The sequence below is a fragment of the Oratosquilla oratoria genome, chromosome 33, assembly GCF_046742065.1.
Source record: "Oratosquilla oratoria isolate Oo_2021 chromosome 33, ASM4674206v1, whole genome shotgun sequence".
NCBI classification, from domain to species: domain Eukaryota; kingdom Metazoa; phylum Arthropoda; class Malacostraca; order Stomatopoda; family Squillidae; genus Oratosquilla; species Oratosquilla oratoria.
Window position 1 is genome coordinate 14,456,126 of NC_134809.1, and position 14,792 is coordinate 14,470,917.

Below are 14,792 nucleotides of genomic sequence, written 5' to 3' on the forward strand. Positions count from 1 at the left end.
CGTGGTCTAAGATCATGGTGAATCTCTCGCTCACACACACACACACACACACACACACAAACACGAGTCCAACACGTGATCCAAGACCAGAGTGAATACACACACAAACACATACACACACGCGCGCACACAAACACACACACACACATATATATACACGCACGTACACACACACACACACACACACACATATATATATATACACGCGTGCACACACAAATACACACACACACACACACACATTATCCCTTTGCTTAAAGAGAATAGTAACAACTTTCTATAAAGTGAGGCTTTCAAGAGCTCGACGCTAACCACGACACTAGCAAGCAGCGCGTGTGTGTATTATTGTCTGTCCGTGCATATGTGTGCACTTGCATGTATGTGTATGCGTGTGTTTGTATGTTTTGCGTGCATCTGTATTTATGTGTGTGTGTGCGTGTGTGTGTATTTATCATGTGCGTGTATATGTATATATGTATATATATATATATATATATATATATATATATATATGTATATATGTATATATATATATATATATATATATATATATATGTGTGTGTGTGTGTGTGTGTGTGTGTGTGTGTGTGTGTGTTTGCGCGCGTTTGTTTGCAAACATCGTTTCTCATTCCATGCACGCTATTACCTCTATTATCCTTATACATGTTTACTGCTATGCTTTGTTATGAAGGTGCAGCTTATAAATGTAGACATGTAAGTGAATGTGCAGGTAGGTAGAAAGATTGGCAAACATATAACTTTGCATATATGCACGTTGTGCTTTCTAATTGGCTTAGAACATAATTGTTATTAGTCTTGTGGTTGTTGGAGACAGAAACCTGGAGGAATTTGCCCCAGTGGCTCTTGACATCGCTGGGTACAGCTTCAGTCCCGAAACCCAGCTGATGTCTTCCTAAGACTTTTGTCGGGAGAATTTGAGTCCATGGCTGTTGTGATATGGGGCATACAGTGAAGTAGGCAATATCACATGATACATTGAATCTTACCCAAATTAAAACTAGCCACAACATTTCAAGAAATATTGTAATTATTAGCATTATTATTAATATTAATATTAATAAGTATTATGTACACAAACTTCGACCCTTACAATTCATATCCAAATTTCACTGTGGAATATCAATAAAAGTAGGCTTAGTGCGAATAAAGCAAACTTCCCATTTTCATAAACTGCAAAAAAGAAAACGTGTATTTATACATATTCCGAGAACAATATGGCAGACATTCTAATTCGTACTATACTAGATGAATGCTCTATATGTATTCTTTAATGCAAACTGGATGGGTTCAGCTTTCATGAGACAATAGCCCTTGATCCACAGATGACATCAGAATGGCACTTTTTCTCTCTTTCTTCTTTTTCCTACGATTTACCTTAAACATCTCAACATATAGAAGTCCTCTATATGTTACAACTGAAGCCACAAATGCACAGCTCACAGCTGAGCTTCAAAGGATGCTTTGAAAATGTGAAACAAACACGAATTAGTTTCAGTGGTCCCGTCAATAAAATAATCTTTTCATAATCGATTCGTTTTGTTTGCTGAAAGCAGCGCATCTCTTCGCCACAACTATCAACTGCTCATTCTGATCCACAATTGGTCAGTTCGAATGAACAAGATGCCATTCCACTAGTCGTTTTACATTCAAATTAACGGTCTGTCATGTCATTGGTCAATTCAGATAACGGCTCGCTTGCCATCTGCCATTTAACGCGGTGGTCGCTGTCGTTGCGAGAGGAGCTGGGGGGGAGGAGGAGGGGGGTTGAGGGGCAAAGGATAGGGGTTAGGGAATAGGGGATGGTTAGGGTTATGTCATACGAGTGAGAATATATTCTCTCGTTTTCAAGACCTGTAGCTTTGATGACTTTTTTATTTCAAGCACCGAGATGACTTCGTCGCTATACTCCATAGCGTTCTTTTGAGCGACATCGCTTCCACCAGATGAAACACTCGTAACTGATTCCATCATGAAGAAAATAAACAGTTTTACCTTGACTCCTTTTTACGGTAAGAGGTCCGTGCCTCAGTCATGTGTAGCCCAGGTGGGACATGATCTGGCAATCCGTACAACGTTGTAGCAGATGATCTGTGTTCGATGAAAAAAACTATACACACACACGTCAGCGCGCGTATGAATGACAGTGTCTTTTGATAGGATCATTAACCTTTCGGTATTCATAAACGCAACACAGGGCTACTCCAACATCTGCAGTGGGGCCAGGGGAGTGAGAGAATGAAGGAAGTGCACTGTGAAGTCCTTTAAATGCTTTTTCGGTTTGAGTCTCTCAAGTTGAAATTAAAATCGTCGTTTTTATCGCACTATGGGGTCAGGGAAGAAACAACTCATGCATTCGACCGACTGAAGGACTGATATATTATTTATTCATAAGTAAAAAGAGTGGGAAGGAGTAGCCCATGGGATCTACAGTACGCGATAGAAGGTTGGGAAGGACCAGCGTGGCTGGGTCATCAGCCACCTTCCTCAGAATGGTTATGAACTGGTGGAGGGCCTAAGTTAAAGTTGTAAAAACGCATCAAAGTACATGATGGAATATGGCTTGGAAATGAAAAAAGGAAGATTTTTATTTTGTTTTTTTCTCTTTTCGATGACTTGGCTCCGTGGTGGAGTCCCTGGAACGACGAGGAAGAAACGGCAAGAGATAATCATCGAAGCGGATGCAACATGCACGGGGGCACACGACGGGTCTCGTGGCCGCGAAGACCGACGACCAGTCGAAAGGATCAACTACGGGGGTCGGGGGACAAGACTCCACGCGCGCTGCAGGGGGGGAACGACGAAGTCGGAAACCTTCGGCAGCAGGTGAGACTTCTTCAACACAGCGTCCACAGCAGCAGCAGCAGCAGCAGAGGGCCAGCAGGGAAGCAACCACACCAAAAGGACCATCACCTTTGATACGACTTCTGGAGTGGTGTGGTAGTTAGGGACTTGTGCCCCTCCCTTCACCCCTCGGATATTCTTCCCCAAAATAGCTTCACATCCGCCTCTAGGTGCTCTAGAAGAAGATCGTCAGCCACGGCGACAGTGAGGTCGGTGGAGGCGGCGAAAGCTCATCCGTTAGAAGAGCTGCGAGATGAGATTGGACTTTGAGGGGTCTGGCAGCACGTAGTTGTTGACAGTATGGTTGAGGAGGGAGAAAGGTGGTGGGGGAGGTGGGTGAGAGTGGGGGGACTGCTGCTGCTGCTGCATAGCACCCATGGCCGAGGACAGGCCGTGGTGGGAGGTGGAGTGGGCGGTGAGGGTGGTGAGGGCGACGGGTGAAGAGCAGGAGGGTGACTTGTCCATGGGCGCGGCGGCGAGGAGGGGCGAGCTGCAGCCCCCGTGGCCGACCGGGCCCGCGCTGTGGCTGCCGGGGGTGGACACACTGCTGGGCGGTGACGACCACTTGGGCGAAGCCTCCAGTTTGCCTGGTGAGAAGAAGAAGAACAGAAGATGAGTTAGTTTCTTTACTGCAGCCGGGTACATTGTGATGCGGGCAGACTTCCTCACCTTAGAGGAGAGCCTAAGAGGGACGTTGGTATGTTCTCTGAAGACAAACAGGAAGATGTAGCCTATCTTCACCCAGACATGCCGGGATATATATATACATATATATATATATATATATATATATATATATATATATATATATACATATATATATATATATATATATATATGGGTGGATAAACATGGATACCGTGCAAAAGTAGAATGTCCATGCTGTAGGAGGGTGTTGAATTACGCATGCTGTCTGAATAGGACATAAAATGAGCCCAACAGGTAATGAATATACGTACATTTGAAATATTTATAAATACTACCCGCATCAATGACTGCATCACTTAAGAACTACGTCAATAACCACAGATTGCTTATCTTAGCGAAATATAATCTAACACTACACCATTAAACCTAGAAGTGTAAATGTATATAAATTATTTGGAAACTGCCATGTATAGTTGGAAAACTTCTCTTATATACGAACGAACCAATGTTGTGTAAATACATAGGTATTCTTTCAGTCTATTAACCGAACCCAGCTCTCACTGACTGTAAGAGTGTCTATTACCATTGTGCAGGCATAGGGTATTCAAGGATTTGAACCTGCTACGAACTGTGTACAAGGAAGCGAAGGTAACCACAAATTACGATCCATGATTGTTAAGTCCTCTATCTTGTAGTTGTAGCTGAGTGACCCCTATATTCTGTGAACTGGCTTGATCATATTTTCTGTAGTTATTAATATTCAGTGAAAGAGAACAATTAATACAATTATAACTTTACATTTTATAACGCGAGTATTGTGATGTATCATCCAATCATCGTACATTAGGCAGGTGATGCTGCCCGCGAGAATTTGATTCGTATTGAAGAGGTTAATGTCACCCAATCCCCAATCCCATCATCCGACATGGCAGCATTTGAGCGAAATTTTATCTCTATCGCTATTGTAATCATTACAAAATAGATCATTAGTTACAATGATATCTTTCAAATAACCAGATCTAACCGTCATAGAATCTCGATCCCGAACTCACGTGCGCATGACGCCCGTCTGATACCATTGTGCTGGCAATAAGTATCAAGGGATCGGAACCTACCACAAATTGTATGCAAGGAAGCAACTTTGATCACTTTTGCGTTATAACGACATTCGTTTAACACAGTATTTTCTCATGACCTGAATTCCTCTCATTCATGATGAAGAGATATTTTCTGTCAATGATGTCCATTTCTTTCAGCGTCCTGAAGAATGTAATCTAGTCACCTCTTTTTCTTCGATACTTCAACGTTGGCAAACCCAAAGCTTTTAGTCTCTCCTCATAGGGTTTACCTGACAGATTAGAAACCAGTTTGGTTGCTGCCCTTTGTTTCCTTTCAATTCTGCTTTCATCTTTTCATAATTCCATCATTCATATCAAAGAAATGTCGCATTAATCTTCTGCAGCAATCCATATTCTTCCCATTTTCTTGTTCAAGCCTTCGTCCCAGTCCAGGAAACATCATTTCGTGGGAATAGAGTAAATTCCTAAAAAAAAATTAACTCTGTTCACTTATCTTCTTTGTTAAGTACCTATAACCTTGGAGGCTATCTGTTCATTTTATTCCAGCTTCATTTGAACCCTGGTCAACTTGACTAATGAAATTATGTAAATAACAGACATATGTAATATAAAAAAATATATGTAATGCGGACAAACATTTTTTTCTGATGTTACATTTTTGTTTCTTCTTTACAAAGATGCCGAAAATGTTTTACTATTTTACCTCTCGGGATATGTGTGCGTGTGTGTGTGTGTGTGTGTGTGTGTGTGTGTGTGTGTGTGTGTGTGTGTGTGTGTGTGTGCGCCTGTGCTTGTGTGTATATTTGTGTATGATTGTGTACTTGCCTTTGTGTGCTTGAAACTAAATGTGTGTGTGTGTGTGTGTGTGTGTATGTGTGTGTTTTTGTGTGTGTGTGCTTGTGTGTGTGCGTGTTTGTGTGTATCTATGTTTGTCTACGATTCTGTGCGTCCCTTTGCGTTTTTTATCTAAGTGTGTATGTGTGTATTTCCGTGTGTGTGTGTGTGTGTGTGTGTGTGTGTGTGTGTGTGTGTGTGTGTGTGTGTGTGTGTGTGTGTGTGTGTGTGTGTGTGTGTGTGTGTGTGTGTGTGTGTGTGTGTGTGTGTGTGTGTGTGTGTGTGTGTGTGTGTGTGTGTGTGTGTGTGTATCTATGTGCACGAGTATGAATGTGTGTCTGCCTTTGTATTTTGATCTAAAAATGTATATCCCTGTTTGTATGTGTGTGCTTGTGCACGCAAGGTTATCTGTATTTGTGTGTGTGTGTACGTGTGTACGTGTCTGGTTGTACGTATATACGTATTTATTATGGACTTTCTCAAACGAAATTATAAAATTCGAAATTAGGAGTCTGGTGGCTGAGTTTCAATACCGGAATGTTTGAAAATAAAGAATAATAATCAAATGCTGCGCATACAATAACATAAGTAAGGAGGGAATTCATGGCAGAGATAGAGTTTGCTAGGTAGGGAGACAGACGAGGAAGATAGACAGACTAACAGAGGTAGACAGGTATATGGGGTTTGTATGATGTGTAGTTGAGTAGTTATACTTAGTAGATAAGTAGAATGGAAGGAGGAAAATTAGAAATAGAGATTGTCTCTCTATAGGGAAGAGATTGAATTAAATTTCTCCAATATTCGGACGAAGGAGGGAAGACGAAGTGAGGTGTACGAAGAAAGGGCGAGGAGGGGAGAGGGGGGGAGGAGAGGGAGGGGGGAGAGGGGGAGAGGGGGAGGGGAGGTCAGTAGAGACTGAGTGGCACAAGAGACCAGAAGCCAATTTACGTAATGAGTCGTATGTCTTGTCGTCAGAGGGTTTCGAGAATCTTCTGAGGGACCACTTACATAATGTTCTGTTAGGGAACGCTCACACGATAACACGGCCTCAGAACAGAAGAACATAAGAATGAAGGAGACTGCAAGAGACCATGAGGCCTACACTAGGCAGTTCCATGTCCATGACCACCTATCATCAACGTCCATTAAGTTATCTGACCTTCTCTTTAACATGGCCTCAGAACATAAGAACATAAGAATGAAGGGGACTGCAAGAGACCATAAAGCCTAGACTAGGCAGTTCCATGTCCATTACCACCTATCATCCCCATCAATAAAGTTGTCTAACCTTCTCTTTAGATAACAAATAGTTTCAACGCTCGCTACGTAGTTATTAAGTCTATTACATTCGTTAACCACTTTATTAGTGAACCAGTTCTTGCCTATTTTCTTTTTAAATCTAAATTTGTCCAATTTACATCCATTCCTACGAGTCCTGCCTTGCTGTCTTAATATGATGACCTTGTCTTCGTCGCCTTATTGTGAATTTACTCCTTGCGCTCTACTCCTTTGCATAATAAACCTCCATGAAACTGCTTTTGATCCTAATCACACTGTATTATGTATATTGAAAACCATCTGAATAATCGTGTGTTATACCAAGAGTGAGATAGTGAAAATTATATTTGATAAGAAAAGATGTCGCATAACAATATGCAATGTCTCAATCTCACCGTATCAAAATAATGAATAAGCTATAAAAAAAAAAAAAAAATATATATATATATATATATATATATATATATATATATATATATATATACACACACAATATATCTGCATCTAATTCTGGCTGTTTTAACGGTGCTACAATGGACCATATAATTTATACCGTATTACAAATCCATCAAATACAAAGTGTTTAAATTAGTAACTGTCATGCTTACGATAACTCAAACAATGGTTAAATGAAAATTCTTTTACAGTAATATCTTAAGGACGGCTCGGAAACTATCATATGTTGGGAAGGATTCATCGGCACTGTGCCAATGGTTATTTCTATGAAACTATGTAAGCTATAATTATATTACATATGGAATTAAACAGTCACGTAACACAGTCCGACTTTCTACCTGGGTATAGGCAAAGAAAGGTCCTGACTCATTCAGAATAGTTTCTACATTGCAGGTGATGTGTTTGTTGTTGATTATTCAACACGTTTTACTGCACAAGAAACATATTCCACAGTGACGTGAATACTGTACAAACAGACATATTAAATAATGGGAAACAAAATTTATATTTGTATGATAACAGCCTAAGGATATTTTGATCTTTATTGCACTCGAGTACACTGTAGTTGGGATAGAACAAACATTGTTTCACTCTCCTACATTGATGATTGGGGTTCTGTGTTCAAACTGAGACACACACACACACACACACACACACACACACACACACACATACACACACGCACACACACACACGCAAAATCACCCATAGATCGGGCATATATAAGCTCTGAGCTCTCCTCTGGTCCGGAAGTGCATTAGCTGTCGACCACGAGCCCAACACATGATCCAAGACCATGGTGAAACACACACACACACACACACACACACACACACACACACACACACACACGCACACACACATACACAAATACATACACACACACGCACATACACCCACGCACACACGCACATATACAAACACACACACACACACACGCACAAATATATGCACACACGCGCGCACACACACACACGCACACACACATACGTACACGCACACACACACACGTACACGCACACACACACGTGCACGCACACACACGTACACACACGCGTACACGCACACACACACGTGCACGCACACACACGTGCACGCACCCACACCCACACACACACACAAACACACACACACCCTCTGCATATACACAACAAAGCCTAAGATAAACACAAAGACACCCGAAGTACAAAGGACGCCATGCATGCGGGCATGTAGGCCTTCTGGAAATGAATGAGAAGTACGAATCCCCAGGGATGGACAGAGAGCGGAGAACATAGCTCGTGCCGGGTAATTCTGCCAGCGGAAAAGCCAAGCAGGTTGGTAAACAAATAATGAACATAATAATAATGCATACATACATATATACGTTCACTTTTAACCCACGATCGGAGAAATGATATCAGAAGTACAGGAAAACTGTATATTTTGACTACTATCTATAATCCTTTTCAGCAGAATGATAGTAGTCGAAATATACGGAACTCCTGTACTTCTGATATTTCTCCGATTGTGGGTTAAAAGTGAACATTTACAAATGTGTTGCAACATTACAGTTTCCCATACATATATACATACATACCTGCATATATGAAAAGGCTCTTCTCCTCTTATATGGGTAATGGCTGAGTCAAAGTGTACATTCACGCCTTCACCCACCCGAAAGTCTATTTGTTATCCTCTCTGTCTTAGCTACTTGTGAATGAAGGGTGATCCCTATGATCCACCGCAATGCTGGGGCCAAAGGCAATGCAGCAAGACAGAATACCTTCACAACAGGGTTCAACAACCGAACTTGGGTTACCCCCACCGATTCACTACATGGAGATTACAGAGTAAAGAAGAAAACCTTTTGGGCCGCGTCAGTTTTTTATCCATTCACAACCACTCTCCGTTCACACCAGCCTCCTGGACTCTCTCCCCTGCTCGACAGACATTCCTCTTGCTCCCAACACCTCTTTAAACCCCTTAGCCATTCGCTACATTCTCGGTTTCTCCATAAAGTTTACATAGGATTACAAAGGCGGAGCATGCCGACAGGAGACCTTTTGGTCCATAACTAGGTCGGATGCAAAAAAATAAATAAAATAAAATAAAATAATGATAAATAAATAGATAAATAAAAATTATGATAATATGAATAATAATAAAACAAACAAATATATGCATATAGTTAAATAATAAACGAACAGGTAAATAGTAAATAATGATAAACTGACATATAACTAATAAATGTGAATCAAGCAAATAACAATAAACAAACAAATGATAACAAAACAATATTAAATTAATGACGTTCTCCACTCTTTTAGCTGTTTTTTTTTTTTTTTTTTTTTTTTTTTTTTTACTCATTCTTTCCATATACCCAAACTATCCCAGTGTTCAAAAAATTCCCGACAGTCGCCCCGGGACTCGAACCGAGGTCTTACACGATGCCAAACAAACACCTTTCCGACCGAGCAACTCCTGTGGGGTTAGGTCTCTGTACCTCTATATCCTTATTTTTCAATTATCATACTCTAACTCAATTCACTGATTATTCCAGCCTGGAGTATTTTGCCTTCTAAGCTATTCCAGGTGCCTATGCAACTACATGGAAACGTGAACTTCTTTAATCCTTTGTGTTTGTGTGATTCACTATGGTCTTGGATGACGTGTTAGACTTGTGATCGATAGCTATTTCCCTCCCGGAAGAGAGCTCAGAGCTCATATATGCTCGATCTATGGGTAATGCTGTGACCTTACACGCACACACACACACACACAACTCCGCGCCCACGAGAGTTGGAGTAACGATTCTCAGTGCAGCGATACTAAAGTTATTTCAGTCCTCGGCGGGATTCGAACCCGGACCGCCGTAGTGGCTCCCGAGGACTCTACCACTGCGCCACGAGTGTTTCTGTGTGTGTGTGTGTGTGTGTGTGTGTATGTGTGCGTGCGTGTATGTGTGTATGAGTGTGTGTGTGAGTATGTGCGTAAGTGTGTGTGTGTGTGTGTATGTGTGTGTGTGTGTGTGTGCTCTCGCGCGTGCGTGTTGCCCTAAACTTCCTTCCTTCTCTTCACTTCTGCCTCTCACTTTCTTTTCGCTAATCTTTCTTTCCACATCCACAAGCAACCTCAGCACTCTTTCATGGACCCTGTGTGCCAACTCTCCACCTCACCTCATTTCTCCCTTCAACTCTGATTTACAAACTCCAAACCCATGGCTATCCTCCCTTGTGTTTACCTTCCACACCACCCCATTCTCGTATACGTTGAAAACAACCATGGCGACATTACACAACCCTGGTACAACCCCTCCTTTACCTCAAAATAATCACTCTTCCACTAATTCACTAATTCACAAACTGATCATCATCCCTTCCACACCACCCCATCCTTGTATCCTGTCAAACGCCTTCTTTAAAACCATAAAGTCCAAAGACCAAATAAAACAGCCGATTGAAAACCACTGCATATTTATCAAGCTGAATTCTGTGATTACGCGGTTGACGGAGTTGCTTTTTCCTATACGTGAGTGCGCGCGAAATTTGTGCGATCGGCTGCATTACAAAAAATGCAAATGAAAAAAGGTACACTTTAAAACCTCAGCCTATGAAAACTGCGCCAAGGGTTATCAACGCCTACAAATTCAAAAGATGTCAAATGTCAGTCTATTGTCATACATTTTCCCGACAATTTCCCTTCTTTTATTAAAGTTATATTGCAGAGTTTAAGAGGATTGTGTACAAGAAAAGGAATAAGAAGCTATTGCAGGTTACTTCAGTACTAATGGTGCACTGCAGAACCAACCACCTGTCTATCCCCTGTAGGAGGATGCAACCTCTGTACCTCACCATGGGGGTTTGGTGTGATGTTTTGAGATTGCTGGAATGGAGTCTGAGATCAATTTAATTTGTTCGACGAGACTGGTTGGGTGACAGTGAAAGGCGTTGCTGTTCTACCGTACCTTTGCACAGAGGGGTTGGGAAGCCACGAAAGAGCAATGAGGAAGACTCTACGGGAACCGAACCCGGGCTTCGCACGTTCGAGGAAGATCCCTACCTACCAGTTCCCGAGAGCTCCATCTTCCGAAGTGTAGGTAAATCAAACTCATCTTGATTCGCCAATTTAGTAATCTACATTATTTTGATTTTGTAATACGGGATTTACAGACATTTAACATTGTGGTATGAACATATTTTTCGGTTATATTTTCGTTGATATTGAGGGATCTGGTGAAATGTTTTTCGTTGTTATGACTGTAGAGACTTAGATGAGGATGGACACAGAAAGGTACCCTCAAGGTATTACCTCTGGGCACCGAGAGGGACAAGGCCAAGAGGAAGACTCAGGAGCAGATGGAATCAGAGAAGCAATAGAAACGAGAGGAGAGACAATGGAGACGATAGAAGATGAAGAGAGTTACAGAGATCGAAATCCAATGGAGGAACTTTGCAAGGCATCACAACTGACAGGACAACTGCCCTACCTGGAGTATGATGAGGAGGTGAGAAGACATTGAGAAACCTGGTGAAATGTTTTTCGTTGTCATGACTGTAGAGACCTGTTAGAGGCCCGATTAAACCCCTGGCCAGATTTTTGGATTTGTGTATTCGTACTGTGGATGTCGTCAGGCGATTTCTATATATTAGAAGGAAACAACACCCCCTACCTTCCTCACACATACATGACCACTACCAACTCCCACCATTGGCTCGCGTCAAGAGGAGTAAGAAGGAACACCGCATGCTTCCAGAACAAGTCCAGAAGCGGTCAGGCTCCCGACAAGAGGAGTAGGAAGGAACACCGCGTGCTTCCAGAACAAGTCCAGAAGCGGCCATGCGAGGGATGAACTGTCCTCGAGAAACATGTCAAGGACGAGTTGTCAGGGCTGTCATGCGGAAACAAGGGAAGAGGATGTCAAGAACAGCACGCCTTGACGAACAAATATAGAACAACCCATCCGTCAGACGACTGGTGGTTGTTTCTGCAATAGTTTGTTAAAAAAAAAAAGAGAGAGAGAGAAAAAAAGACGTCCTCAACGTCAAGACTGACAGGTCAAGAAATATCTGTCACTTAAACGGATACCCCTACAGGCACTACTGCAGACTGAGCCTTCCAGGACCAGTTTTTTCTTGGTTCTTGCTTTGTTCTGGGATGGATCTCCATGCTAAATCTGGTAAATATACATTGAAAGGTGGTAACGTTGGTTCATGGAGAGAGAGAGATGGAGAAACATGGAAAGAGAGAGAGGTGGAAAGAGAGAGAGAAGGAAGGAGAAAGAGAGATGGAGGGAGGGAGAGGGAGATGGAGGGAGGGAGAGAGATATACAGGGAAGGAGGGAGAGAGAGAGAGAGAGAGAGAGAGAGAGAGAGAGATGGAAGGACAGAAGTGGAATGAGAGAAAGATGGAGAGAGATGGAAGGAGAGGTGGAAAGAAAGAGAGGTGGAGGTAGAGAGCGGGATGCAAGGAAAGAGGGAGAGAGAAAGGGAGGGAGGGAGAGAGGGAGAGAGAGAGAGAGAGAGAGAGAGGGAGATGGAGGAAGGGAGAGGGAAATGGAGGGAGGGAGAGAGAGACGCAGGGAAGGAGGGAGTGAGGGAGAGAGGGAGGGAGAGAGAGAGGGAGATGGAAGGAGAGAGGTGGAATGAGAGAGAGATGGAGGGAGAGAGAGAGATGCAGGGAAGGAGGGAGAGAGGTGAAAAGAGAGAGAGAGTGAGAGAGAGAGAGAGAGAGAGAGAGAGAGAGAGAGAAAGAGAGAGAGAGAGCTGGAAGGAGAAAGGTGGAATGAGAGAGAGATGGAGGGAGAGATAGAGATGAAGGAGAGGTGGAAAGAGAGAGGTGGAGGGAGAGAGAGAGATGGAAGGAGAGATAGATGGAGAGAAACTTCCAACCTAATCACATAGAATATGTTCAGGAACAAGGAGGAAGATGATATGAAAAGAAAGAACAGGAATCCTGCTCTCAGCTGCATCGCATCTGTTTCCTCTTAGCCAGAAGAAAATCACCAAAGAACGCCGTCGTAGCAAAGGCTCTTGCCCTCTAGTGAACAAAATCTGTTGGCGTTCGCCAGAATAAAGCTTATAGAGAACTCCATCGTCGTCATTAGATAAATATAATGAACAGGTGAGAAAATAAACTCCCAAAGATTTTGTGTTGCACAGGCTTCTTATCTGGTGAACAAAGAGGACGTGGAAGTTATCGTAGTAGGACTTAGTCATAAATAAATTAAATCTCTTTGTTACTTCTGTTACCAAGAGAAACATTAGCAACATTTTTTTTTCAGTTACATGCGAATAGGGAGCTCTCTGGCTGTCCAAGTTAGGGCGCCGTTACTTGCGGCGAAGGTCGAGAGGGATGGCGGTTCGAATCCTGCCACCGGCGAAGTTGAACCAGGGGCATGGTTCATTAAATTCCACGCTATAAAGTCCTTTGTGAGGAGCACCGTCCTAGACTTCCGATAGGGGGGAGTTTGTGACGTTAAACCATACGAGTATCACATGCGAATTGAAACATGCCAATGCACGTTAGCACAGCGCCGATGAACTAATTTCTCTAATTGTATTCCAGAGAAACGCGTCCAGAAGAAACCCGTTTTATCTTCGTCATCTGCAGACGAGAAACGAAGCACCAGGAGGACTGCAGTAATCCAGCTGGAAGGAGGAGAGCGTCGAGAACAGTGTCTGTACGATTTAAGGGACAAACGATACACCGTGCAGGTCGGAACCAGCGATCCAGCGTAATGCATGGAAAGGGGTAACGCATCGCTTTAACATTCATAAGTCGACTTGAGTGTATCTGAATAAAGTGGCACCTTGGATCATTCAAACAGAGTGCTGAAGTGCTGGTTAATTGTAAGCCTAAGTTTTGATAAAGTAAATTCGATTGTCCACGAAAGCCGTGAGGATTTCGTTGCTCTGCGGGGGAGAAGGAAATGTACTGAGTCGGAATGGAGAGGGAAACAGGAGAGGTCCTCAGCCTTTGTTGTCTCCTGCAGGACCCTTTTCTCCAGTCCTCTCTTGCAGACCTGTCCGAAGCAAAAGGACACCGATCTGCACCGTTAATTCAACCCCGTGTATAAAAAGTGTAATGTCTTGCTGATGAGGTTAAGTGGACTGTAGAATCTGTCAAACTGTAATTTGTAGAAATATCAATATGGCAATAGTTTGAGTATGGAAATCCATGATGCGAGTTTCCCCAACCGAAATCCGAAAACGGTCCCCCCACGCTCTAGGGGGGATTTCTCTCCCCCCCCCCTTCTGGTTGAGAACCCTTGTGCAGCAGCTATCACACCCCGGCCCTGTTCCGGTGCTAGCGGACCACTACGTCTGCTTAGTTGTGCACGTGTTGGGGTATTTCATTGCACCAGTCCGTGTGGGGGCTACTCTGTGTTATTGCTACTTTAGATCGGGCGCAGCAGAAACAGACGACGAAACACTGCGCCGAGCCACGTTTCCACTCCTTGTTTTGCTACCGTAGATAGTTGCAGAAGTGAGATTATATTAATTGTAGGTAGAATACGGGAGGAGGAGAAATGATCAGGCGGTGCGGTTGTGGAGGCGGTAGCGGCAGCGGCGGTGGCGACGACGGCGGAGGTGGTGGACCGAGTGACGGATGTCGACTTCAGAGCTGCTCCGCCACAGGCACCTGGGCCTCTCG

General features: G+C 43.1%; 1 protein-coding gene across 1 annotated transcript in view; it reads right to left on the reverse strand.

Annotated features, from left to right (window-relative positions):
• Positions 1–3,075: 3,075 nt before the first annotated feature.
• Positions 3,076–14,792, reverse strand: part of LOC143017920 (uncharacterized) — a 315,973-nt gene continuing 304,256 nt past the window's right edge. Inside the window, exon 9 of the mRNA XM_076172960.1 lies at positions 3,076–3,568. Within this exon, the coding sequence (XP_076029075.1) occupies positions 3,100–3,568 (469 nt within the window). The 3' untranslated portion in view covers positions 3,076–3,099. The remainder of the gene's footprint in view (positions 3,569–14,792) is intronic.